This window comes from Culex quinquefasciatus, chromosome 3 (genome assembly GCF_015732765.1).
Source record: "Culex quinquefasciatus strain JHB chromosome 3, VPISU_Cqui_1.0_pri_paternal, whole genome shotgun sequence".
Classification (NCBI taxonomy): domain Eukaryota; kingdom Metazoa; phylum Arthropoda; class Insecta; order Diptera; family Culicidae; genus Culex; species Culex quinquefasciatus.
In genome coordinates this window covers 153,186,066-153,213,772 of record NC_051863.1, presented here as the reverse complement: position 1 = coordinate 153,213,772, position 27,707 = coordinate 153,186,066, and the positions used below count along the sequence as shown (strand labels likewise).

General features: G+C 37.5%; 2 protein-coding genes across 6 annotated transcripts in view; one reads left to right on the top strand and one right to left on the bottom strand.

Annotated features, from left to right (window-relative positions):
* Nucleotides 1-27,707, bottom strand: part of LOC6048591 (PTB domain-containing adapter protein ced-6) — a 69,066-nt gene that overhangs the window by 36,232 nt on the left and 5,127 nt on the right. Inside the window, exon 3 of one of the 5 annotated variants that reach the window (XM_038259678.1) lies at nt 16,645-16,672. The exons of the other annotated variants lie outside the window; for them this stretch is intronic. The gene's annotated coding sequence lies outside the window, so the exon portion shown is untranslated. The remainder of the gene's footprint in view (nt 1-16,644; nt 16,673-27,707) is intronic. 5 annotated transcript variants of the gene reach the window in all.
* LOC6044404 (basic helix-loop-helix transcription factor scleraxis) lies at nt 871-3,761 on the top strand. The gene is made up of 3 exons (XM_038259682.1): nt 871-1,333; nt 3,219-3,349; nt 3,418-3,761. The coding sequence occupies exons 1-3, from the start codon at nt 1,212-1,214 to the stop codon at nt 3,597-3,599; spliced, it is 435 nt and encodes a 144-aa protein (XP_038115610.1). The 5' UTR covers nt 871-1,211; the 3' UTR covers nt 3,600-3,761.

Below are 27,707 nucleotides of genomic sequence, written 5' to 3'. Positions count from 1 at the left end.
GAGTTGTCAGCACTGAAATACGTCAACACCTTTTCATAATCCAATAATAGCATACGGTGTATGTTAAGTACACAACTCACATGCACACAATTCACACCAGTTGCGTTGCGTTGCCTCAACATTTGGTTCCTGGTTTGTATGGCCAGACCCAATCAACAGCTTGGCTTGACTTGGCAATAAAGGTAAACAAAAATATCTCTCTCAAAGGAATTGTGAACCGGGTTTTTGTTAGGACCATTCGTGAGGCTACTGGAGCTTCGACGTAGTCCATAACTCAATTTTATTACAGTTAGCCTGTGTTGGTCCTGAATTTACACGGAGAAAAAAGAGTTCCCAAAATCGTGAACAAGCGTTCATGAAAATGGGAACCACGAACAAAGTGTTCAAATTTCATGGTACGTTTTTCAAAATCGTACCATGGAATTTGAACACTTTGTTCGAGGTTCTCATTTTCATGAACGCTTGTTCACGATTTTGGGAACTCTTTTTTCTCCGTGTAGCATTGAACTAAAGTACTTTTGTAGATCGTATTATCAAAAAATATCACTAAAAAAATCTAGAAAAAAATCGCTCAATGCATGACCCACAAGGATCATAGTTCAATGTCAAAACAAAAACTTTGAATCACAAATTAGCTCGTTTGTTTTCGTTGCGTATCCTCTTCGGTGGTGAACCCAAAACGGAAGGTCATAAATTATCGTACAAAATAGACAACGCGTCGAGAACAAGAAAGAAAAGCAAAACAACCCAAATAAGAGGTTCAACTCGCACTGCACTTGCAAGATCACTTGCAAGAAATCTCCGCTCTCGGATCACTTGACTCAGCCCCATTTAGGCGGCCGGCGCATGCTGCCTCAGAGAACATCAGCAGCCAAGACAGTCCAAGGAGGCTGCGAACGAAGCTTCAGCGATCTTAACGGCACCACCTACGCCGATCGGAAGAGAAGAATCACATTTCTTCACAGCGCAAACAGCTGAGCGCTGAGCTGGAAATCTCCAAAGCGGATCTCGACCTTCTCATTAACGACTTAATTCATTTAACAAGTGGCGGTAGAGGATCTTCTTCGCGCCCGCGCGTTCTCTCAACGGCGGAATGTAGAACTTTGCAGCAGTCAGTGTCGAGTTCGGGTACGGAAAGGATGTGTGGTTGAGTTTGGTTGGAAGTTGGTATTGAGTCCTTGATTAAGTTTTGTTGGAATATCGGTTCGAAGATGGATTCGGGATGCTTCGAAGAGTTAGCAGGTATAGATTGCGGTGGACTGACCAGTGATCTCAACGGTGGATACTGCCAACGTTCGCAAGCGAACGCCAGAGAGCGATACCGAACGCACAGGTGAGTTTTGTTTAATAACTTGATATTTTAGAGCCTGTATTTATTGAAGAGCCTGTATATTTGTTACAAATATCTCATTTTTGTTTGTGGAAGCTATCATGGCTTAGTAGAATTATGGAATTTTTTTTGAAAGGTTTCAAAAACACCTCAAAAGCAAAAACTTAAAATTTGGTTTATTGGACCTTTTAGAAAAACTCCAAAATTAAAGTTTTTTTGTGTACGTACGCAGAAAAATATTTTGAACGATCACATTCTGTTGAATAACATCAACAAAACTTTGGGTTGATTCTAACCTTGTATCTTCCAATTTCCACAAAAGTATTTTTTTAACAAAAAACTTTCTTTTAATTTTTTTTTCAAATCAGCAAATGTTTTGTTTATTCAAATATGCCTTTTTATGTGTGCTGTTTAGCAGTAGTTATCATCAAAACTGAGCTGATTATTTACCAATTAATATGAATTATGTTATGTTAAAAAAATGTTTGTTAAAAAAAATGTTTGTTAAAAAAAATGTTTGTTAAAAAAAAAAACAAATCTGCAGCCAAATAAATTTTTGTTGATTGAAAAAAGCAAAACTCATCAAAAATATTCATTGAATTTTAAATTTTTCTATTAATGCTTACAAAGATAACAAAATCAAATAAAGAAATAAAAAAAATAATGTTCTCAATAAATCTAAAGGATACAATTCCTCAAAAACATGTTTTCAAATTAATTAAATTTTCAAAGGCCAAAGAAATTGCAAAAAATAAGAACGACTGAGTATAGAAACAATCCTAAGACTCAAAAAAAAAATCTTCAAAGATCTTTGCATATTTTTAAGAAATGCTCATGTTTGAAAGAATTTGAAAATTAACAAGAATTTTCTTTGAAAAAACGCAGCTCACTTAAAAACAAAAAAAAAACACTTTGTAAAACTAAATCAAAAATATTGAAGGATTGCTCATGTTTCAAGCAATATGAAAATACAAAAAAAAATCAGCATAGTTTTTTAAGTTTTGCCAGTTATATCTTTAAATACCTTGAAGACGAAATTTAAAAAATAAACCGTTGAAAGAAATTCACAAAGAATTTCACAAGAAATTCAAAAAAAATATGAATTAAAATGTCAAAAGAATAGCCGATAAGTTTTGAGTTTTTTTTCTGCAAAAACGTTCAAAAACAATGAATTTCCATTCTATCCTCTTTCCACCAACGAATGGCCAAATCCCCCCCCCCTCCCCAGTGAGGAATTCGACTTGGTTTAGGGTCCCATAGATCGAGTTTTAAACAGATTGAAATTTCGATAAGTAGTTCAAAAGTTATGTATAAAAATTTGTTTTCACATGTATCCGGATCTCACTTAAATGTATGTAAACTATGTCCGGGTCCATCATCTGACCCATCGTTGGTTAGGTTATCAAAAGAACTTTCCAACGAGACTAAAACATTGAAGATCTGGCAACCCTGTCTCGAGATATCGACACTTAAGTGACATTGATGTACTTTTTTATTCCAGATCTAAAAAATAGATAAAATTTTTGTACAATTCCGCCATATCAGCCATTGTTGGTAATAAGTGAGGAAGGCTCCAACCACATAGGTGGATTAAGTTGGTTTTTTCTTAATGTTTTCTAGCAAAATTTTACAATCATTTATCTCTTTTGATTTTTTTAAATTTTCAGTGAAGATGTCTTCTCAACAACGTCTGAAAAAAAAATCGTTTAAAAAATACTTCAAGTTTTTTTACATTCCCTTAAATGTTTCTTCAAAGTTATTGTAATCATTAACTCTCTTAACTTCAACAACTTGTTAATAAAGCTGACCAATTTAAAGTTGCTTTTTACATTTGAAAAAGTATCTTTTTATTAACCAAAATAATTGTATAAAAACGTTTAATCTACAGCGTCAACTCGGCCTTCACTAACCTCCGGCTGCTGATTCCTACGGAACCAAAAAATCGAAAGCTGTCTAAAATTGAAACCCTGCGACTGGCCAAAAGTTACATCTCCCATTTGATCGCAGTTTTGCTAACTGGTGAGTTTCCATTTTAAAAACTTTACAAACCAATCCATATTACATTGATTTTAATCTATTTTTTTTAGGAAACTACAAACAACCCTGCTTGCTCTCACAATCGTACCAATCGGCTGGCAACGGGGACGCCATTGACTGTCTTCACGATAATTTAAGTTCCAGTGAAGACAGCCCTGCAAAGCTTCGAGAAGACGAACCGGAAATAAGACGGGCCACCATTTGCACATTCTGTATTTCGTCGAAAAAATAGCTTCAGTAAAATTTTATGCGGTAAAAAAAGTTCGAATACTGTCAAGTCAAACATAAGTTCATCTACCCTATAAAGCTAAGCCCAGTGTTAGATTACCCGCGCAGCTGCGATTATCCAATAAAAGCCATTACTCTGCCATCAAGCTTCCTCCTTTCCGGCGTAAATATGGCCCAAGATAAACTAAGACCGCGTTCAGCTGTTTCAATTGAAAACCCCTAAACTGTCCGCCAATATCACACGTCAACTCACGTGAACGGAAACCGGAAGTGACAACGCGGTTTGTTGCACAACCCGGTCGATCATCGCAGCCCCGCTGACATTATCGAAAGAGGCCTGGTTGGTTAATTTTAGAATTCCAAACTCGAACTAACTAATTCGATTTCGAGCGCGTGTCATCAAATTGAGGTGAGCGAAATTTCGCTGGCGGTCCTCGAGCGATAATGATCGAACGGAGGGTTTTGTTAATGACAGTATACAGTGTCGAATTAAGGTGTGCGGGTACTATAGTGTTGCAAGGTACCCACGTCGTGCAGGGATAGTGGAGTATAATTTAGAAAATTAGCAGAAGGTGAATGGAACTGCGGTTGACCATCGCATACCTGCATAATGCAAAAAAAATCGAATGTACCTGACTCTCCAACTGGGAAAGCTTCATTGTTGACGATCTAATGTGTTGATTGAAAGTAATATTGAATGCAACCTTCCATGTGTTGCGATAAAGCTGAATGAACTTGCAAATTTTGACAAGAGTTCACAAACTGTCTTTGAGAAATTTCAAATCTCGATATCAAAATCGAAAAGTTTGAAGTATTCGTTTTTGTCTCCTGACATAACATATTTATTGCAATTGAAAATATTTACTTTTACTGTCATTCTACAGTGACAAAATGACCCCTTAATCATTAAAACAACAGTACCGAAATGTTCGACATGACATGACAACATTTCAAAAAGCATCATGTACAAACCGTGCGTTTTGAGAAAAACGCATTTGAATGTTGAGCATCATTTTTTAATTTCCATTTTAATATAAAAGCAATCATCTTCTAATGATAACAAACGATGAAAAACGTTGTTTTTATTGATACTTGATCATTCATATTCAATAAAAAATTATTTCCGTCATCATATTTAAGAAAAAAAAACATCATCTGAAAGTCACAAACGTCTTTATCACCCTGCTGTCATTGGAGGGGAAGCTATGTTATGATTCGTTTTTCTTCGCCAAATGTACATGGCGGTTTGGTTATGATTCGCCTTCGTCGGCAAATGTACATGGCGTATTTTTCATGATGTTTTTTTTCGTCACGTGACAGGTTAAAAGGGCTATGTAAACAAGCACTGGTGATGCCACAGATTTTGTTTATGTTATTGCACACTTTGCACCAAATTCTCCCCCTGTGCAAATCATAACTGCACATCAAATATTTGCAAACTTGAAATCCTACCCCTTCTGTCAAAATGTACATGATGCCTTTTGAAACCATGCCGTCGAATTAGCTATTTTGGTCATTCGATTTCATGCGAAGAAAAGTCAATTAAAAATATGGATTTTTCCAAGTGTACCCTAATGATTAAATAAGTAAAAAACTCTTTTCAAACATTAGGCTGAACTTTAAAACTTGGCACATTGAAAAACTCATTTTGATATTTTTTTATTCAATGCAAAACTGTATCTCACGAACTAATTGTCCGATTTTGAAGATCCAAAAACAAAAATTATAGAGAATTTTCTCAGCCGTTCGAAAAATATTAACCCTATAAACCCCACTAAGCCATAAGCCAGGTTCTCGACCTTCGGGAGAGACGACACGGCCTACTTTTCCTCACACAACAATAGTGCTGAAAAATAGTACTTTTTAGCACTGTTTGTAGTGCTGAAAAGTTGAACTTATCAGCACTATTTTGAAATTTATCAATTAGAGGAAAAGAATGTATTTCCAACGGGACCTGATGTTGACAAATTTGCTTATAAAATTCATTTTCATCGGATATCAAGTGGAAATCAGTTTTAGGGGAAACAAGCAAGCAATAATCTCTAAAAACATAAACAAAAAGTTGTTTGTATAGTGAAATTTGCAAGTAGCGGAGCAAGAGTACGTCGGAAAAAGTGCCCAAACTCATTCAGCGATTATTTTTCAGAATTGCAAAAAAATTGTATGGAACTCGTTGCAAAAATTGATTTTTTCAGCACTCGTCGTATTTATCGTATTATTTATGTACGCATCGTGCTGAAAAAAATCTTCTTTTTGCAACTAATTGCATGAAGTACAATTTTCAACCAATTCAGACCTGAAAAAGCATTACAAAGAAGACAGCATTATTGCCTTGGCGTTCTCGATTGCGAGATTCCTACTCGAAACTAGGTGTCCGAAGGCTTGATTGTTGAGGCAATTGCACACCTCTTTTTACACCTTAGTTTCTATCCACCCCGGGATTCGAACTGGCGACCTTTGGATTGTTAGTCCAACTGCCTACCAGCGAATCCACCAGGACAGGACCCAGGGAGACGACTCCTACACCTGGACTGAGCTAACGACCTAACCTTTTTAGGTTAGTCCGGGGCCACCATTTACTTCCCGTCCGACGGAAGGCGTGATCAGACAAATCTCGTCTCAAAATTTGCCACCGGGACCTTCTGGGATCGAACCCAGGCCGACTGGGTGAGAGGCAATCACGCTTACCCCTACACCACGGTCCCGGCTTTCTATGTTTTATGTAGAAATAAATTTAAAGTTGCTTTTGTCATGTCCCAAACAATCTAAGCATTTTTTTTACAATTTAAATGATATTGGTACAGTCATCCCATATATTCGGAACACCCACAAATTTGGAACACTTTTGTGATAATTTGTCAATAGCATGCCAAATGCGTCTTTTCTGTCGACCCTACTATTTTTAAGATTTTTATATCGACATTCTCTTGCTATTTCACTAGAAAAGTAGTACAAATAACTGCATCTCAAGACTATTTCAGCAGCAAAACACTGTCCCCAAATTGCCTGGTCCATTATTATGGGATTTTATTGTGCCTCCCACAATTGTGGAACACCTAAATTTAACTGATATTTTTACAAAAAAAAAGTTATCAGACCATTCATAAAACAGAACTAAACCTGAGTTTCATTGGTTTCAGTGCGTGAAGTCTTTATTTTTTTAAAAATTATGTACTCATGGAAAGAACCAAAGTTTGTTTACATCCATAAAAAAAAAAGTTTTCCGAATTTGTGAATTCAAGGGTAAGGCCTTCAAAAACTTGATATTTAAGTTAAAATTTGCAGTTGTTCGATACAGCATTCGAAAGATCGCAAGAAAAGCTTTAAAATGAAGGTAAAAGTGATTCATTTAGTTTAGTTCAATTATCGATTTGCTATGATTTGTTTAACATTTGCCGATCTGTAAACTGTTCCGAATATGAAGGATGACTGTACAACTCTACAGTAGAAAACGTGAAAAACATGTAAAAATTGAAAAACTTACTGTAAAACAAAACTTAAAAGGTACCGTCATCAGGGGTGATATTGGGTCATAGAAATGTCCGAAACCCAAAAAAAAAATACTGGAATTTTTTTTTTTTTAAATCGGAAATACATATTATTTTTTTACCATAATTATAGCTTTTAATAGCTAAAACAATCAAATTATGCATCTCATAAACAAAAACTTTGAGGTACTTTACGATTTCAAATTCAATGGTAATTCTAAGGTAAACTTTAAGACATTGTATGAAACAAGTTTTTGACACCTTTTAAACATCATAACATTGTGTGAAAAATAAAAAAAAATGCTATTTTAAGCTAAAAGTAGCCTTTTTATGTCTACTCAAACAAATCAGAAAATAAAAATAAAAATACGGTGTTCGGGTACATAACTTTTTGTGATGAAAAAAGAATTTCATTTTTTTTGGAAAGTATCTATTTTTCCTGAATTATTTGTACCTATGCCTTCAATTTTGATGAAGCCCAAGATAAAGCCACTAAATCAATCAGAAAATTAAAGTTTAAGATACAGATTTTGTACGGGCAGCTGCCAAAATTGTATGGAACCTCTGGACATCACTAAACATGGAGCAACATTTGAACGTAGAGCGCATAAGCATTTCGACAGCTTTTGTGAAATTTTTGAGACAACAGGTAACTTTTTTACAAAATACGAAGCGTTGAAAGGGTGTCTCGGCACTTGCAACATATTTCCAATTATCAAAATGCTTATCCGTCTTTTCATCTGGTTGGTCCTCATTCAAGGTAAGGAAATATACTCATTTTCGGCATACTAAGCTTTCCAACAAATTCTCATCACTTTTGAAGTTATTCGAAAAAATAGCTCTAAAAAGCATGAACATAAAACGGTTACGCATGAATCGCTCGTGACCAATTGACATGTACCTCCTAACCTCGAAAAAAGAGTCAATGCAAGAGAAAAAAATAGTCAAATTGCAACCCTTTCCCTCACCCCCAACCACCCCTGAAAAAACTATACGCATCGCGATTTCACTTTTCACGCGCCTTAAAATGTGCGTCTCTGTCTTTTTTTTGCTGATGTCGACCCGAGTAAGGGTCTCCCCATGTAACTTCCTCCAACCAACCAACCCCCCTTCTAACATAATGGTCAGCATTTTGAGGGTGGTCCCATGTTCGTTCAGTTATTTTTTCTTCTTTTTTTGCTTCTCTGCCATCATCACAAACGTTGACAAATGGGTGGCGCGCATAAGCAGCAAGTCTTCACGTGCCGGCGTTACACGCGGACACATATGGGCACAAACACAGACACTTAAGTCGGCTCAATCTAATCAACGGGCTCATTCACACAGCACACGGGAGACCCATTTTGTGATTATATCAATGCTGCTACTGCTGCTGTGGTGATACTGAAACGAATTATGAAATTTCCGGTTTTCACCCAGGGCTTGCCACTGACTACTGCCACAGTCCCGTGTCCACTTAAGAGTGGTACACTAAACTGTCCAGCTGTCAGAGGCTCGTCACTTTTATTAACATCTTAAAGTACATTGCGAGTTATGTTTAGTTTAAAGTTCGTTTACTTTTTGTATAAATTTTGTTACAAAATTTCTTTACTATTTTTTAAGGTTCTCAAACCAAATTGTTCAAGTCATAACTTACTTCGTAATTGCACTGATAAGTAGACGTACATCATTGAGCATTTGTATCAAAAATCCTTAGATAAATCCTCCAGTCATCTAGTTGTGGCACATGCACCGCATTGATTAAACAATTCGACATTTTTGAAGTTCACGTCAGTAAACGCCTCTGTTTGGTCCAGGTATGATAGATTTGGACTCCCTGAACACGCTCAAATCAACAGAATTGAATTTAAGTGAATTCTCTGCAAATAAATAACATTGTAAATTTGGGTATAAAACCTATGGAATCATGTCAAATCATGTTACGAAACTGAGGCGTTTACTGACATCAACTTTAAAAATGTCAAGTTGTGTTATTAAATAGCTAATGGTTGAATTTAAAAAAAAGATTAACGTCTGTTTGCCTTTGGTTTTACTAGACCCAGATTTATATCACTCTGGAACTGAAACTAAACCAGCAGCAGCAGCAGCTTGACCATGTCTCCATAGTGACCAGCAGAGGGGCCGTTTGTTATGATCATGTGCCGCACGGCTCAATTACATTATATACAGCCTGGGCGATCAACACCAATTGGAATAAATTTATGGAGTGGATAATGGTTGCTGCTAATGTCCAAGGATTACACTGGCAGACACGCTAAGAAAACTGATAAGATGTACCTTTTAACAGAAATCGTTGATGAAAGTCTTGTTGAGTGAAACTTGACCTAATTCTGTGAACCAGTGTAAACTGTAAGACACACTCGCAACGGGGCAGTGATTGTGGTCCAGCGATGGGCGGATTTCTCGTGCATCGTGTTAACTTCTTGGAAATCAGTGTAGAGATGTATGTAACCGTGGTTACTTGTGTGTTTTTTTACATCAACCACTTCCTGAGTTGATAGTAGGAGCGGAGCTATCAACTTAGTTGAAGATTCGCCTAGCGTTTGTGTGAACTGTGGATAACCAGATTAAACATTGAATTACGTTGTAAAATTTAAGAAAAAAATTTTATACTCATTTCGACCTTTATCAATTTTAAGGCATAAAGAGGCATAACCATTGAAAAAACGTTACTTAATCCACCTAAGGTGGTTGATGCCTTCCTCATATTCATGTTGTATTTTAGGTTGTATTTACAAATTAATTTAAGAGTTATTTTTTAATTTTTTTTAATAATTATTGGTTTTACCAGAAGAGCAATTTTCAATTCTTTTTTACCAACTTTCCAAAATAAAGAAGGAAAGGGGGGGGGGGGGGGTAATTGAATTTTAAAGTGCTGATATGCAAACATTAGGTGCACGATGGAATTGCATGTTGTCCCCCTAGTCTAAGTAAACAATGTCTTATGAGTTGTATATTTCAGTAAAAAGATCGTGATGTAGCCCGGTCACGAAAATTTCTAGCAGAGCTGGTTCTGTAAGAATCCTGCTAGAATGATTCTAGCAGGCCTGCCAGAGCTCTGTTAGAATTTTGCTAGAAAATTCTGACAGCAAAATTTGTCAAAAATGACGTAATTTTCGCCTAACCGGTTTGTGGCGAATGTGATTACCGCCATCTTGTCAATTTTCTCTTTTATTACTGTTTGTTGGAGGAGGACGACGTATTTTTCTGCACCATCAATTTTGGTAAGTAAAAACAACCAGATCATGGAAAATCTATAATAAATAGCCTTCATCTTTCCATTACAACAGGAACTAGATAGAGGGAGTTCATATCCCAGATCGTAGGCCATGGTGGCCGGAAAAAATGTGGACGGCAACCCCCATCGATCGTTTCCAGAGAAATGTGCATATTAGTGATCATAAGTTTGTGTTTTTGTGTTTATAGTTGTTGCGAGTAACTTTTTTTATTGAATAAATATATTGTTTATTTTGTTTCACTTTGCTAGAAAAAATCTAGCAAACCTTCTGAATAAACCCATAAAAAACTTCCTTCAGAAAAACTGTATCCGTTCAATTCTAGCAAAATTCTGGCAGGATTCTAGCAGAAAATTTGAGCCATTTTTTTCTAGCAAAATTCTTACAGAATTCTAGCAGGCGGCCTGTCAGAATAGTTCTAGCAAAATTCTAGCAGGATTCTTACAGAACCGATTGATTTCGCCGGCTCCTGCTAGAACCGGTTATTGCATTTGAGCTAGAATTCTTTGAGAATTCTTGCTAAGTTAAGGCAGAATGATGGCACAGTTCTAGTAAAAATATTTTCGCTCTGCTAGAATTCTGTAAGAATCCTGTGAGAACGCCGTGACTGGAAGTCAGCAACATAATTAATACAGACTTTTTCCTGAAAAGACGCAGACACTGCTTAAGCATTGTGGCAACCGGGCGATACGCATGCTGCGCGGCTCTCGCACGTAAGCAAAAAGACCCGGCCTTTGAGGTTATGCAAAATAACCCTTTTTTGTAGTTGCAAAAAAACTTTTTCATGGCATAACTTTTAAAGTACTTCACTAAACAGAATAAAGACATTTGTTCAGAATTTGATTCTGAGTCGATAGGTATACGTGAAGGTATATCTAGGAGGTGTATTTAAGAAGTTCATTTTTCGAGTGATTAATTTTCAAACAACATTCAATCCCACTTGCTCTAGATACCGTTCACGTTGAGTGTGAGTGGGATGGGCAGCTTTTTTACGTCCAAGGTAAAACCATTTTGAAAATTTACTACGGAATTTCATTAGTTACGACCACACTTCCATGAACGCCTCTCAATTCAATTTTTTGATATCTTTATCTCATAAGCGTTCCTCGTCCAAACGATATTATTCCACGATCTAATAGAAAATTGCTCTCCTTACATCTTAATGTAAAACCGCACAAAAAACCACAGCCAATCGCTTCGGTTTCGGCTAGCCATAATCCAAACGCAACAAGTTCATTACAACTGCGGAGCAGTACCAACAATAGCATGGCGGTATCCAGCCTGTACCAATGAGCTTCGCTGCGAACTGTTTAAACCCGCTACGCCACATTAGGCTAATCGCGATGATAAATTTTCCTCGGGTTTTGAGTCTCGGTGTGTCCCACAGCCGGTGCGGAAAATTGGCCTCCCACGACGGTGGGAAAATCTGGCTGGAACTTGCTGCAACAGTTATTGTGCCTGCTTTTGAACATCGGCAATGGATTGACAATTGGGGTGCGGTTTTAAATTTAAAGAAATTCTAGGTTAGGTTTGAAACAAAACGAAAAAAAAATAAGAAAAGTAAACTGCTTAAGGCCGGGGTCGTAAAGGCCGTAACAATTGAAAGCGAAACTTGGCCGGCAATGTTCGACATTTGGAGGAAGTGTGTTGCAGGGGAAAAAAACAAGCGCTCTTACACCAGTCGTCGGAACTAGCGGAAGACCTGGTTAGTGTACAGGGTTTGGGCAACTATAAACTGTTAATTGTCCGTATAACTGTGTTTTATGAGGCTATTGGAGGCAGTAGCAACTGCAGCTCAACTAGCAAGTATTGTTCCATTTTTTACGTAAGATATTCGTATCTTTAACGGCGGCATTTAGTTACACCATATTTTGTAATCGTTTTATTAGCAACTCACGATTACTAGGCTATTGGAGAAATTTAGCACTTAAACGGTTGCACTGCTACAGAACATCTTTCATATCTGAGGTGGTGGAAAGTGGCGTCGATCGAAACTAATCGTGCATTGAGGCTCTAATTTCACTTTTGGTTTCTAACGATAGGATCTCGTACGAGTAAAGACATAGTTATTAGATCCAACTGAGTCGCTAATTTTCGAATTTTCAACCGGCTTATACTATAAATTTGCGTTTAGGTGATCATACATTCAGGAAACAAAGATTTTGTTTAAGACCTTCTAACCTCCGCCGATTCAACTCAGACTTCCGAAAAGTCGTTCAACAAACCATCACCCTCAAATCGCTACCGCTGCACCGTCTGACACTTCCTAAACGAAACGATCTCGGTGCAGCTCAACCAAAGCCATAATTTCAAGGTTAGCCCCCGGCTCGGAGCCCCTCAAATCCATAGGCCACCCATGACTCACCGGTTCAGTGAATGTCTGAACCGAACCCACCTTGACGACTGCACGAAGGATTCGTCCGGTCTACCGATTTCGTGCGGTGACCCTCGCTTTGAACCTCGAGAAGTGACAAGTAATCATGGCCGCGCTCGCGTTTGCTATAAAAACTCGCGTAATCGCGAGCCTGTCAAAAAGGTTCTAGCGCCATAATGGCTGAGGCTGTCGATAATGAGGCTCCCGTGCGCGGGCTATAAACGAATATGGAAAGTCATGTTTTGGTGTGCCAAGTCTTGCTGACTGATTGAAATTTAAGTACCCTTGTTAGGTGATTGCATCTCTGAGCTGTGAAAAAAGGCAGCACAAAAATACGACTTTTGACGACCCATGAAATCGCGCAAAACCATTTGCTGCTCACCGGGGTATCGAAGGGGTGTTTTAAATCGATAATTAAGGGGTTTCCTATTTGCTGCAAGTCATCGTTCCCAGTATCGGTGTAGAGGGGGATCGGCCTCAAGGTAATATTAGAATGTCCGGGATTTTCCCGTGCCCGTCGAGGTTTTCGACAAGCTGTTGTTTGAACTCAGACATGGTGTCGATCCAAATCCCAAAATAAAATTCCCTGACTTTTCCCTGACCTCTCCAGACCACCAATTTTTCTTTATTTTCTATTTTTTACTAACATATTGTTTGGAGCGTTTTTATGGTTTCATGCATTTTCTTTTGAATATTGGAAATTCATGATATTTAAAAACTTCAATGACTATTTTATTTTATTTTTTTTCTAACGACGGATTCTGCAAAAACTTAAAAACTTTTTTTTTATTTTGTCAATTATTTTTTTCTTATCGAACATATAAAATGAGCAACCATAAAAATTTCCTATGTTTTATTATTTGGTGATGTCATTTTAGATGTTGCCCTTTACCAAAAATCTAGAGTTTTTTAAATAGTTCTTATAAAAATAGAAAACACAATAGCTTATAGGACCTTTTTAAAAAACAACTCTAGAAATAATTAATTAACAATTGAAAATTTTAATTAAAGTAAGAAGTTATGTTTAATTTTAAAATTGTTGCCTTTTGCCGAATTTTTAAACGAATTAGGCCGATGCTATTTTTGATTGTGTTTCTATTAAAAAAAAACTAATGATTTTGGAGACAAAAACTTGCAATAAATATGTAATTTTGCAGAACCTTAAGAAAGATTAATAAACTGAAAAACAAGTTCATGTTTACGATTAAAAAAAAAGATCTAGATCTTTTTCAACAATGTTTGTATTTAAAGTAAACGGTTTTCTGGTTATTTAAAGATAACATCTTCTTAGATAATTATACAAAATAATATTTTTGCTATAAAATTAAAAAAAAGTTTTCTGCCTTGACCAGAGCCTACCGACGATCATTCACACGATCAATACATTTTATGAAAATAAAAACAAATAAAAGCTCGAGCTTTTCAAAAAGTCATTATTTATCAAACTTAGACATTTGGGTGTTTTGGAATAGATTACAAATTTAAGCTCGATCTGACCACGGGAACTCCTCCTTGTAAGCCCTTGAATGTTGTTTAGGAAAAATATGTAAAATGCAATTGTTCAATCCCTATGAAATCTCAGATGCTGGATCTTAATTAAAGTTGAAACAACTTTCCGAAGAGACCATAATTTATAAATTCTTGAACTCTCAAATTCCTCCATTCAGGGTTGTTACGGAGAAAGCGAAAAAAAAAATCCGCGCCAAATCCGCGTCATTTTAAGAAAAATAATTTTGCGACAAACATACAAAAGAGTTTCATAATAAATTCAATTTTGTAATCTCAGAAGGCAGAATCAAGGAACGCTGAAAATACCAAAATATAACTAGAGGGAAAGGCAAAACAAACATCTAGGCAAAAAAAATTCAACATTTAGAAATTAAAATCTAAAAACTGAATCAAATCTAAATACAGAAAAACAATAAAATTTTAAAATAGTAATAAATCCTCGATCTTGAGATTTTAAATTTAAGATACAGTTCATACTCGATGATCTTACCAAAGCGTCACTTAGAAAAATCGAAGCAAATTTTCCTACATCTTCTTCTCAAAATTTCTCTAACCAAAAAATAACTCCAAAAATACTTAAAATTTTATCAAGTTTTCTAAGATGGTAACAAGAATGGCAGCATTCAAGAACCTAGGAATTTAAGAATTTAAGAATTAAAGAATTAAAGAATTAAAGAATTAAAGAATTAAAGAATTTAAGAATTTAAGAATTTAAGAATTTAAGAATTTGAAAAAATAAGAAATCAACAAATCCAAAATATCAGAAATTCAGAATTTTCAAAATTTAGAATCTTTATTAGAGTTTAACAAAAATGACTTTTTGGCGGGCATTCAGGGGTTTGTTCCGGTGGGCATACTGAGCCCAAATCCCAAATATGAGCTTGATTGGACGTAACAGGAGCTGGCGCTCCGCCCTTCAATTTTAAATGGGATTTAACCCATAAAACAAGATTTTTTTCAAATATGTCACTTTTTGAGGCATTTTGACCACTAAAGTGTTTACTTTCAACATCACTGGCGTGTAGGCCAGATCCTTGCGCATCTTTTGGTATATATAATATTGAAGTTTGGAGCATCCTGAAGCTCGGTACAGACCTACAAAGTTTAGCATTTTTTTTTCGAAAAATTGGTCCCAGCAAAATCAAATGGCGTCTCGGGCGTCGCGAGGTGCGACGCATATCTTTTTAGCCGGGGAGGATTTTTCGAAAAATTGTCAAACTTTGAAGGTCTGTACCGAGCTCCAGGATGCTCCAAACTTCAATGTTACATATACCAAAAGATGCGCAAGGATCTGGCCTACACACAATGTGGCAAAGTTTGGTCGGGAATACATTCAAATACATCATCAAAGGCGAATTTTCAAAAAGAAATGAAATTTTGCAGTAATATTTTTAAGACTATCGAAATTCCCTGACCCAGCTTAAAATTCCCTGACTTTCCCTGACTTTTCCAGGTCAAATAAAATTCCCTGACAATTCCAGGTTTTCCCTGACTTTTCCAGAAATCGACACCATGTCAGAAAGATCAGTCGGCAAGCGATTCGAGCAAAGTCGCAACATAAAGACAATATTTATAAACAAAAGTTGTTTGTTCATCGCGTGGTACGTGGAATACAGCCATAATGGTGGCGTCGCTATTAAAACGCTTGTCAGTTGAAACGTTTCCGCGATTTTTTTCAATTGAACTTGTCTTTATGGCAATCTTTGACGTTTTGCTCAACTTTGCTATAAACCGAGATGGAATTGAGCATAACACGCCAAGCATACAACATTAGCTGTGTAGCATAACAAGAGGTAACTTTGGAAAAGTGAGTAATTGATATTCAGTAGACTACTCGGCGGTAGCTCCGACGTCGTCGTCGTCGTTTCTGATGAATGTGGGTCTCCTCGAGTTTTATGTGATTTATGCTAATGCATAGCAATTGAAACGCGAATCATGCCGGCTGGAACGGAGTTCGGTGCAACGAAAACTAGGTTAAAGCTTCTCAAGTAAGCCAAATTTGGGAAAATTCGTTACGTATAGACAGTGACGTTGAAGGCAAATTTAAAATGAATCGTCAAGTTAAAAAGCTAAACAAAGAAAATATGATACAAATGGATGCACCGGGAAATGCACTTAGAATGCAGCTGAGGTAGCCAACACGAGCACGGAGAGAATACTCAATTGGTTTACACCGTACAGAACGTACAGAAAAAGGTAATTTATGTATTCCACGTGACATAGATTTACGCCACAAAGAGATGAAAATAGCTGACAGGCGGGCAAGCCCGTCGCGATAAGCAAGTTCTTGTCAAAGCCCATCGTTGATGGAGTCAACAAAGAGTTGTAGATTTGCAACAAAGTACGAAGAACCACGAATGTTGGAGAGAACAAAGACGATGCCATAATGTCGGAAACATTTTGAAGTTTTCCAAACACAAACAATTTTTCTACAATACTTACTAAATGAGTGATGTATCGTATCTCCTACCTGTAAATAATAGAAAAAAGTAAATGTTAGTAATTTAATGAAAACAATATGTAAATGCTAGAAATTTAATTTACTTAATAAATAGTTTTGTTCAATCCTTATAATTTTAATTTCAAACCCCCATAGATTCAGCATGTGCACCTTTAAGGGCCCATAACTTCCTGAGTTCTGACTACAATCTGCAATCTGATACTTTATTTCATCATCTTGCATTTGAAACACTGCAAACAATGCATGATCCTCACCCAGCAGAACCGGAATCCGCTTGAAAACTTCCCTCTTCCCATAAAGCACGAATATATTAATCACAAAGCTTGCCCTCACGAGTTGGACAAACACGGCGTCCTGTTTTGCATTTATGGCATTATGTAATATTGATTCGTTCACTTCGGCAAACCTACAGGTTATCGCAAATTCTATACGGAATTTACGGAACAGAATGATGAATGATGTGCCGCGCAATTTTAAAATGTTTTGACACCCTTCGATTGTGTGTGTGTGCTATAAAACGATTTGTTTTGGAAACGTCAAAAGCCACCGAGCGCCATTATGGCAGAGTGAGTTCAGTGGCATTTATCGCACGTTGATCGCGAGAGGTTGAGGTTACGTTATCCACAACCCCGAACCCGGGTCAAGATGGTCAAAGGGGGACACCGCCGTGTCAACCCCGTCGAAATGGTGTGAAATGTTTTCGGTGTCAAAACAATATAAAAGAGACTTCCCGCGCGCGCGTTGAAGCGAAAAATGCAACGTTTTGTAATCTCCCCTGACGAATGAATGGTCCTTTGTGGCCGCTGGAGTTGACGATTGGATTGGAAATTAATGACCAACGGCTGTTGCACAGTAGCGTTTGAAGCCGCGTCCTTGTGCGATTCCGGTGGCTGGGTATCGAGATTTACGACGACCAGGTCAGGTCCGCCGTGGTCAGACGACGCGTCGTGGAAGCAATTGGAAACGGTCACGTTTCAGCGGTCCTCTTCCTGATAAGATCGCATCCACCAGAGAGTGAGGACATTTACACGAAGGGAAGTTTGTCAATCGTTGAGCAACCGATTGGAACACAAATGAAGATATCCGCTTATTATGAGAACATTTCGTGCAGCAAGTGGTAAAGCACCCTTAATCCGGAGACAAAGATCTTATACCCATTTAGATTCGCTTCCAAGAGAATGGTTAGCATTCGTACGTGCGACCTCACCAGATTGTCGCGCCGATCTCGAATGCACCTTTACGTCTTTATCGACGTCATCTCCGCACACGTTACGATCACCCGCTCACCGGCTGGTTGGTTTCATCTTTGAGCAAACGTGTATTTTTTACAATTCTTTGTTTGGACCGAGGTGGCAGGTAGCAAGCAAAGGGAATATACTTGAAAATTTACATAAATATTTACTGTTTGGCACACGGCGTCGGTGATTAAAGGTGTCAACAGTGGTCTCGCGGTTCGGTTATGAATCTGGCATAAAATTCAACAATTAACGCGTCAAGATGAAATCACAGCCAACACACCAATTTCTCATCACTGAATTCAGTTAAATTTACTGAAATCTGCAGTACTGAAATTTTCAGTAAATGAAAATTTGCATAAATTTCAGCAAACTTTGACAGCTCCATACAAATTGTAACTGATGTTCAGCGAAAAAGTAACTGAAAATTTCAGTAGTACAGTTTTCAGTAAATATTAACTGAAAACGAACATCAGAATTTGCTGTGAAGACTTGCACCCAAGCCGAAAATTACACATTCCTGTCAATAGCTTTAGCATTGACCGGGCCACGTAGCCCAGTGGTAACGCTTCCGCCTTGTAAGCGGTAGATCGGGGTTCAAATCCCGGCTCGGACCAACACAACACAACTGGTGATCTTTTCCCTTCTGGATTCGATTGCTTAGTAAAGGGAAGGTAGTGTATCGTCACAAACCGGACCTTATCAAGACACCTTAGGAAGACAACCTATGAAATGTTAACATTAACCTTAACATGTTAACATTAAGTAGCTTTGTAAATGCCAGCCCCGATACTCTTCACGGATGTTCTCCTCAGGAATAGGGAAAGATTTACTTTTAGCATTGAAAAAGATAAGAAGATGTTCTGGGGTTCTGAGGTATTTTTTGGAACTTGATTTAGATGTTAATATCATCGAATATGTTTTACTAAGCCCTCAGTGATAGAGAAATTTGAAGAAAAAACTGCAAAAAATAGCTTGTGTAAACAAAGTTCATACATTCAGTGACAGAGAAGAACTCTTTGAAATTGCTGTGAAGAATATGCTTGGAGCAGAAATCAAAAATACCCAATACATGTTGAACAGCTTTTTCCTGGTTTCCGATGGCATGAACTTTGTTCATGTTTATTCCTTAGCGATTAACGATACAAATCACACAAAGATTAATTTTTTTTTTTAAATTTCAGAGTTAAATATAGCAGATTCAGAGAAAAACGTCCGCACTCTGCTAAGAAATCAAAGGTTGAGACATTTTTCTCTGTGATGGCAGTTTTTTTTCTGGACAGATCATTTGCATCACATTTAACATGATTTATGTTTTATTTTATTGACATTGAAAACTGGATCATTTTTTGCTGAGATATCGGCATCCCCAAAAAAATCAAACCATTCATTTAAAGACCCCCAGGTTTTTTGTGGTCTCGATTGCAAGTTTCTGCATGGGCGTAATATTGAATGTTTGGCCCTTTTGAAATGTTAGTCTTGATTTGAAAATTTTGAAAATATTGTTTTCGAAAAGATCGAAAAATTTCACAAATGTTTCATATTTTAACATTGAAAATCGGACCATTAGTTGCTGAGATATCGAAATTGAAAAATGGTGGGTTGTTTGGGTGAGACTTAGAAAACATAAATTTTCCTGTTTTTTAACCTTTGCATTGCAATATCTCAGCAACTAAAGGTCGTATCAACAAAGTCCGAAGAAGCAAAATATAGAGAATTTTCTCAGCTCTTCAAAATTTCACTAAAGTACTTTTTGATTGCAAATTTGATTTTATGTCGAAAAATGAAGTTGAAAATGTTTTGCGACCAATATTTCGACTTTTTTTAAAAATCAGTGGTGATTCAAAAATTCATAACTCGCTCAATGATTCTTTGCACAACCTGGAAATTTCTGAAAAGTTGGCATTTTATGTCCTCTAAAACCAGTGTTGGTATTATCGCGCTCTCGCGAGAAAATTTTCTCTCTCTCGAGTTCTCGTCGCGAGTCTCGAGCTGCCTAGAGAAACTCACCGATTGCCCGTGCTCTCCTGCGCTCGCGAACGGGCTTTCTCGCGAGCCAGAATTGCCCGTTCGCGAGAAGTTGAACGTGTTAGAAACGAACAAAAAACAACACAGCGATTGAAGTTACAACTCTATACCATCGCCTGGTTCATATTCATAAGCCTGATAAACAAATTGCTAACTTGGGACGAACGGCTAGCACGAGGCGCTCGCGGCGAGAGCAAGAACGCGAACGAAAATGCGAGCGCGAGCGAGAAGAGAAAATACTACAAGTTCTCTCCCTCGTTCGCGAGCGAGAAATGCTTTCCTTCTTCTCGCTCGAATTCCAACAATGTCTAAAACATATAAAAAAATAAAAATAGTGTTTTTTGCAAATCAAGTTTTAGTGCTAAAAAGTTAAATAAAAAATCACCAAACATTTTTTTACCGTGTTTCATTTTTTTCCAGTGTAGTCCGTATCCATACCTACAACTTTGCCGAAGACACCAAATCGTTTTTGATCGATTCCTTCAAAGATACAGATTTTTGAATTTTCATACATCATTTTTGTATGGAGCAGTTCTCTAGGATTTCGGTCATTCGTTTTTTGTATTTTTAATTCGACTGAAACTTTGTTGGTGCCTTCGGTATGCCCAAAGCTTTTTGCATCATTAGTTTGTCCATATAATTTTCCATACAAATTTGGCAGCTGTCCATACAAAAATGATGTATGAAAATTCAAAAATCTGTATCCTTTGAAGGAATTTTTTGATCGATTTGGTGTCTTCGGCAAAGTTGTAGGTATGGATACGGACTACACTGGAAAAAAATGATACACGGTCAAAAAAAAATTGGTGATTTTTTTATTTAACTTTTTATCACTAAAACTTGATTTGCAAAAAAAAAACACTGTTTTTAATTTTTTTTTTATTTTTTGATATATTTTAGAGGACATAAAATGCCATCTTTTCAGAAATTTCCAGGTTGTGCAAAAAATCATTGACCGAGTTATGATTTTTTTAATCAATACTGATTTTTTCAAAAAATCGAAATTTTGGTCGCAAAAATTTTTCAACTTTATTTTTCGATGTAAAATTGAATTTGCAATCAAAAAGTACTCTAGTGAAATTTTGATAAAGTGCACTGTTTTCAAGTTATAGCCATTTTTATGTTACTTTTTTCAAAATAGTCGCAGTTTTTCATTTTTTTGTTTGCCCACCTTTGAAAAAAAATATTGTTTTCGAAAAGATCAAAAAATTTCACAAATGTTTCATATTTTGACATTGAAAATCGGACCATTAGTTGCTGAGATATCAACATTAGAAAATGGTGGGTTGTTTGGGTGAGACTTAGAAAACATCAATTTTCTTGTTTTTAAACCTTTGCATTGCAATATCTCAGCAACTAAAGGTCGTATCAACAAAGTCCAAAGAAACAAAATGTAGAGAATTTTCTCAGCTTTTCAATAATATTTTTTTCAAAAGTGGGCAAACATTTGCACTAATTTAAAAAAATGAAAAACTGCGACTATTTTGAAAAAAGTTACATAAAAATGGCTATAACTTGAAAAGGGTGCACTTTATCAAAATTTCACTAGAGTACTTTTTGATTGCAAATTCAATTTTACATCGAAAAATAAAGTTGAAAAATTTTTGCGACCAAAATTTCGATTTTTTGAAAATATCATTATTGATTAAAAAATTCATAACTCGGTCAATGATTTTTTGCACAACCTGAAAATTTCTGATAAGTTGGTATTTTATGTCCTCTAAAACATATCAAAAAATAAAAAAAATAAAAATAGTGTTTTTTTGCAAATCAAGTTTTAGTGATTAAAAGTTAAATAAAAAAATCACCAAATTTTTTTGACCATGTATCATTTTTTCCAGTGTAGTCCGTATCCATGCCTACAACTTTGCCGAAGACACCAAATCGATCAAAAAATTCCTTCAAAAGATACAGATTTTTGAATTTTCATACATCGTTTTTGTATGGACAGCTGCCAAATTTGTATGGAAAATTATATGGACAAACTAATGATGCAAAATAGCTTCTTTGGGCATACCGAAGGCACCAAAAAAGTTTCAGTCAGATTAAAAAATACAAAAATTAAAATTGAAGAAAAAAGACCGATTTCGTAGAGAATTACTCTGCTCGCTTACTGGGCTGTAGGAAAAATACGAGGGGACCATTGAAGCATAATACTCTCTTGATGAAATATAAAAATAAAAAGTTGACCTAGAACAGAAATGACGACTTCACCTTAATGTAGCACGTCATGTATAGTTCCTTTGAGAGTAGTATTTTTACACGATTGCTCGATTTAACAATTACAAACAAATAACTTATTGTAAAATAGACAGCTTTCCAAGTCATTCTACGCTCAGCTCGAATTACATGGCAAAAATTCTAGCTTGCACTAGCAATGCGTTCCATATAAATCTCGTCCAGAGTTGCAGCTATAGATTACGATTAGCCACGAAGCAACTCAACGTGCAGTGTTCACAGTGCTCCTAAAAGGCATGAAATCGTGGATGTTTTGCATTTGGGCGTTCGACCACACGCGGCCTGTTGTAATAAATACCTTAACGTCTCTCCGTACTCACATAAGTACACCTGTGATTAATAAGGAATTTGAAAACATTCTTCTCGCGAATGTGCGCGCTAGTGTGGGTGCGCTCCACACACTGATGTGAGTGTTTGCAGGTATGGATGGCCCAACAAATCGAGAGGCATCATCGCGTCTGTTCAGAGGAGGAGCTGAATACATGACTGAACCCCCTTCGCGTTCATTCATTGTACAAGCGATAATAAATTCCTCACTTTACAAAAATGCAATTGCATGATGCGGTTTTCTGCACTTTTCCACTCCACTCGAAGCTCTCGGGTAGGTATGGGCAGCTTGGCCGTGCTAGCACGGCATGACTTTCGGCAAATAAGTGCAATGACTAGCAGCAGCATGTAGCTTAACCATCTCTGTTAATAACCAGTGATCGAAACTTCAATCTGATATCGTGCTGGGATTACTGTTATGGGTGTAAAATATGTGCATATTTTTTTAAATTGAGGCCAATCAGTACGTTCTTCTCAAGTTCTAGATTGAATCTGAAAATGGTGTTATTTGCTTTAGAAAATATTGCAAGGAAACATTTGTGGCCGTAACGCTGATATCGAAAACTGAATACTGATAATAGATGAAGCGTGTGACAAGAGAGCATCATCACGACGAAATGACAATCGCGTAGTTTGACCTTATTCCGCTTGCAATGTTTACTTCTATCCTTGACTCCATCGCATGTAAACAACTACTAAATTATTAATGCTAACAAATCAACTAATTAGATTCAAGTTCTACTTTCCTGTCGCACGACCTCAACATGATCCCCGCGGCCGGGGATGATCAGCTGGGGCAACACTATACGAGATCACTATCATAGAGCTGCATTCTCGACGGATGACGTGACTTTCCGCTGTAGGGTGGAAAAGCTGAGAAAAACCTCCCCGCCATAATTTAGCCTGTGCGAACATCGCGTAGCGGCAGCAACGTGTCATACGCTCTCTTGTCTACCGGTCGTGGCCGGTCGTCGCTCTAAATTCCCAGACACTCAGAATCTTGTAGTGGGAAATTTTGCTCTTGGCTGTTTAAAAAGTTATAAATTATTTGTTTTAGCACTTGTTGAAATATTCAAGTTACTATTTGAATATCTTTAAACTTCAAACAACCTGGCAATATCTGGGTACAGTTGTTAACTTCCCGACTTCGTCAATGCACTGATACAACCCTATAAAGACGAAGTTATAACTCCGCAGTTGCCGCATAACACATACCTCAACTATGTGCACGGTACACAAGCCCGGTGGTGACCCAAAACCTGGGCCTGGGAACCTGTCTTGCAGCGACTAGAAGTACCGCATAAATCTCATTTTAACTGTCGAAATTCATCTCCACGCATCCCAAATGGCCCCACAGACCGCCAGCCAGCAGCAGCGCCACCATTAACCTCAGCCGAACTGAACTCAACTCAACTCCGCGATGTACGCGCGGAGTTCAAGGGGCCAATCGGAGAGGTGTGCTGCTGGTGCAACCAGGCCGCGTTCGTTGAAGTTTCGTGCTGTCGAAATCGGGGCGGGTAATTGAAAAAGAATATAAATTCTGAAGCTGTGAACTCCAACGAGCGCGGAGAAGACCGGTCCCCGGCAAATGTGGCTTTATGGACAGGTTGGACATTATTGTATTCATATGAGGAGGCTTCTAAATGGACATCTACGCCAACGACGACGACGCCTCGTGCACTGACTGTTAGAAGTGCCCCGGCAGCAGCAAACTAACTGAACGGAATGGATCGCTAACACTGTATTTGTGACGCAAGACGTTTGACGTGCTGATAGAGCGATGACTGTAGGAGAAAATGAATCTGTTGAAAAAGTTATCAATAAAGACAAAATTGTACAAATTTAAACTACACCCACAAGACCGAAATGCTACACAAGTTGTTATTCTATTCTTGCTGCATCAGATGATAGCATTTGTAGCAAAGTATGCATGACAGCGCTTATACTTATACGATGTGCCTCTTATTTTGTTTCGTTCATCAGTTCTGATCAGTCTGATGAATATTTATCAGGTTTACATTTTTACACATTTTTTGAGTAATATTACTCAAAAAAGAGGTAATATTCAATCAACCAAAATGTCAACCTTCCAAAATTAAGCTTTTTTTCTGTGTAGTCTTATTTTAGGTCAATGCTAGAGAATGAACTGGGAACCATAATCCAAGATGGCGGTTCTAAAATACTGGAAATATTCATTTGGTAATCTGACAGACAATCAACTGAATCAACCACTCTAATTTTTCTATAGAGGAAAAAACTCGCGACAAAATTTTGAGGCTAGGAATTTTGACAGGTATGATTTTCATAAAGTATTCGCCTCCTTTCTCCTCCCACAAAAACTAGGCAAGTTAAAAAAAACTCACAAAAGAACTTTGAGAACTTTGAGTGATTTGATTTGAGTTCATTTCAGACGTCACGATTTTCTCCTCTATTTAGGGTTAGTGAACTCGATTTCGATCACTTGAAATAGAGGAGAAAATCGTGACGTCAGGAATGAACTCAAATCACTCAAAGTTCATTTTGTGAGTGACTTTAACATTTTGGCATAGTTTGACAGCTACCTCGTTCCCAGGTTTTCTGTGGGAGAAAAAAGAAGGCGAATACTTTATGAAAATCAAACCTGTCAAAATTCCTAGCCTCAAAATTTTGTCGCGAGTTGCTTTTCTCCTCTATAGATAAGTAAAAAAAAAGGATCATATTTTTTCATCTATTTCGAAGGTTATTTTGTAACTTTTTTCCTTCAGTAGACTTACTCGATTCATCAAGCACCCGCAAATTCTGATCCCAACTTTGAATTAATCAGCTGTTGGAAGGTAGTCCACATCTCAGCTTAGGATAGTAACTTCACACAAGTAATGCTTATGCAACTTAATTTTTCACATAGAGTTATCTAAGCCCGCGCTCACGCTCACTTGCCCGCCATTTGTTTTGCTGGATGGTACAAAATTTAACCTCAATCTTTTTCGTATACGTATACGCAATACATGCGCACGTAGATAACTCTATAGCTTCAGTGAGTTTGGTAGCCTACCTTGCTAATGTGTTGGGATGTCCTGTGTCATCCGATGACTCCCTGAAGTAATCTGCGAGTCTACCACCACAACAAGCAAGGATTTTCACCCCGAACCAAACTACTGTTATGATGTAATGTTCTCAACACATTAGCAAAGTATTCTAACATACTCACTGAAGCTATGTGGGTATGGTATGGGGTCAAAGAACCCCGACCACTTGGGTGTTAAGACGGTAGACTCGTCGATCTTAACGCAAGGGAGTGCTTTGATGACCCAGGACATCCCAACACATTAGTAAAAATCTGAGGCAATACGGGTATGACCCGGGGGCAACATCCGATGACCTCTTGCTTGTTATGGCGGTAGACCAACAGGCCTTAACAACAGGGAGACCTCTGAAGACTTAGAACATCTCATTGTATCATTAAAGTAGTCTACCATGCTCTCTGAGACAAACCGTGTAAGATCTGACGTCAAAATTCGACGACCTCTTGGTTGTAATGGCAGAAGACCAACAGGTCTTAACTCCAAGGAGTTCTCGGATGACCTAGAACATGCCATTTTAGCAGTAAAGTAGTCTACAATACTGTCTGAGGCAAAACGGGTATGATCCGGGGTCAAAATTCGATGATCTCTTGCTTGTTATGGCAGTAGAACAACAGATATGAACTCCAGGGTGTCCTCGAATGACCTAGAACATCCATTTGTTTTAGTAAAGTAGTCCACCTTACTCTCTGAGGCAATCCGGGTATGACCTTAGGTCTTAACTCCAGGGAGTTCTCTATGGCATATCAGTAAAGAAGTCTACTGTATTCTTTTAGACAATACGGGTATGATCCGGAAAAATCCGACTACCGCTTGCTTGTTATGGCGGAAGACCAACAGGTCATATATCTAGGGAGTACTCGGATGACCCATCCCATTGTTGCAGTAAAGTAGTCTACTCTATGAGGCAATACGAACAAGATCCGGGGTCAAAATTGAACGACCTCTTGCTTGTTACGGCGGTACACCCACAGGTCTTAACTCCAGGAATTCCATGGAATAAGCAGAATGTCGAGCAGATCTCACCATCAAATGTTAGTCAAACAATTGCATTTAGGTCAGGACATCGCAGTCGCAGATGATAGTTGTTTCTTATTTTGGGTGCTTATTTTTTAAACGATTAAAAAAAATCACCAAATTTTGTGACGATCTTACCACCTCAAATTCCCCTACAAGTGAGCTTCCAATACAAATCACCCAAAGGCCGCTGTTCGATCAGTGAGCAGCAGCAGCCCCAGGCTGGCTGCCGTGATGTTTGATAGTTTTTCAAGGTCAGCTCCGGCCAGGTCGGCTCAATATACCTCTACCTCTGTGACTACTCTACGACTGTACATAGACAGAGTACACCGCACCAACGAGCCAGTCAACCAGAGTCAACCCAGCGAGTCAGCCCAAGCGAAGATGAATCGGCAGTAATGGGTGTAAAACAAGTTTTGCGCGCTGAGCCCCAGAGTCGACCACACTCAGGGCCGGCTGATGCCGAGTTGGCAATTATTCAGAAACTGTTTTGTGTACAAAACACATCAGTTTACGACCAGACCGCGGCCGGGCCAAACAGATAACACGGCGAGAAGTTTCAGTTGAATGAGTTTACGGAATTTTGTAGGAATGAGACAATTCTTCATGTATCAATAACGCGATTAGCTAACTGATGATGAGATGAGTCAAATCAAACGTGATATCATTCAAAACTAATTTAACATGAATACGAACGCGAATGATCCCAGTTTACATCTACAAGGAGGCTATTCAGAGTGACTTTACTGATGCTGTTTTATAATAGGTAATAGTAGTATGTCTAGTTTTGACATTTTGCTAAATTGGAAGTTTTGATCATTTTTCAAGGTGATGAGATGTCATTATGTGAATCATTCTGGCTGATGGAATGCAGCTTTTCTTAGCGATACAACTTAATCAAGTTTCAGTAAACTGATAAAGACGATCAAGACTATAAAACATAATAAAAATGACGACTTCAACTTTCAAACGTGACAAATCATTCAAAACACGGAAAAACAATACTTATTTAACAGTAAATTGGTTCCACTTTGACAGTTCAAAATTTTCATATTCAGCAAGATTAACAAACATTGAAACTAACAAACTATTATTTAAATCAAGCAAAACAATGTCTATATTTGTTGCCCACTATCATTG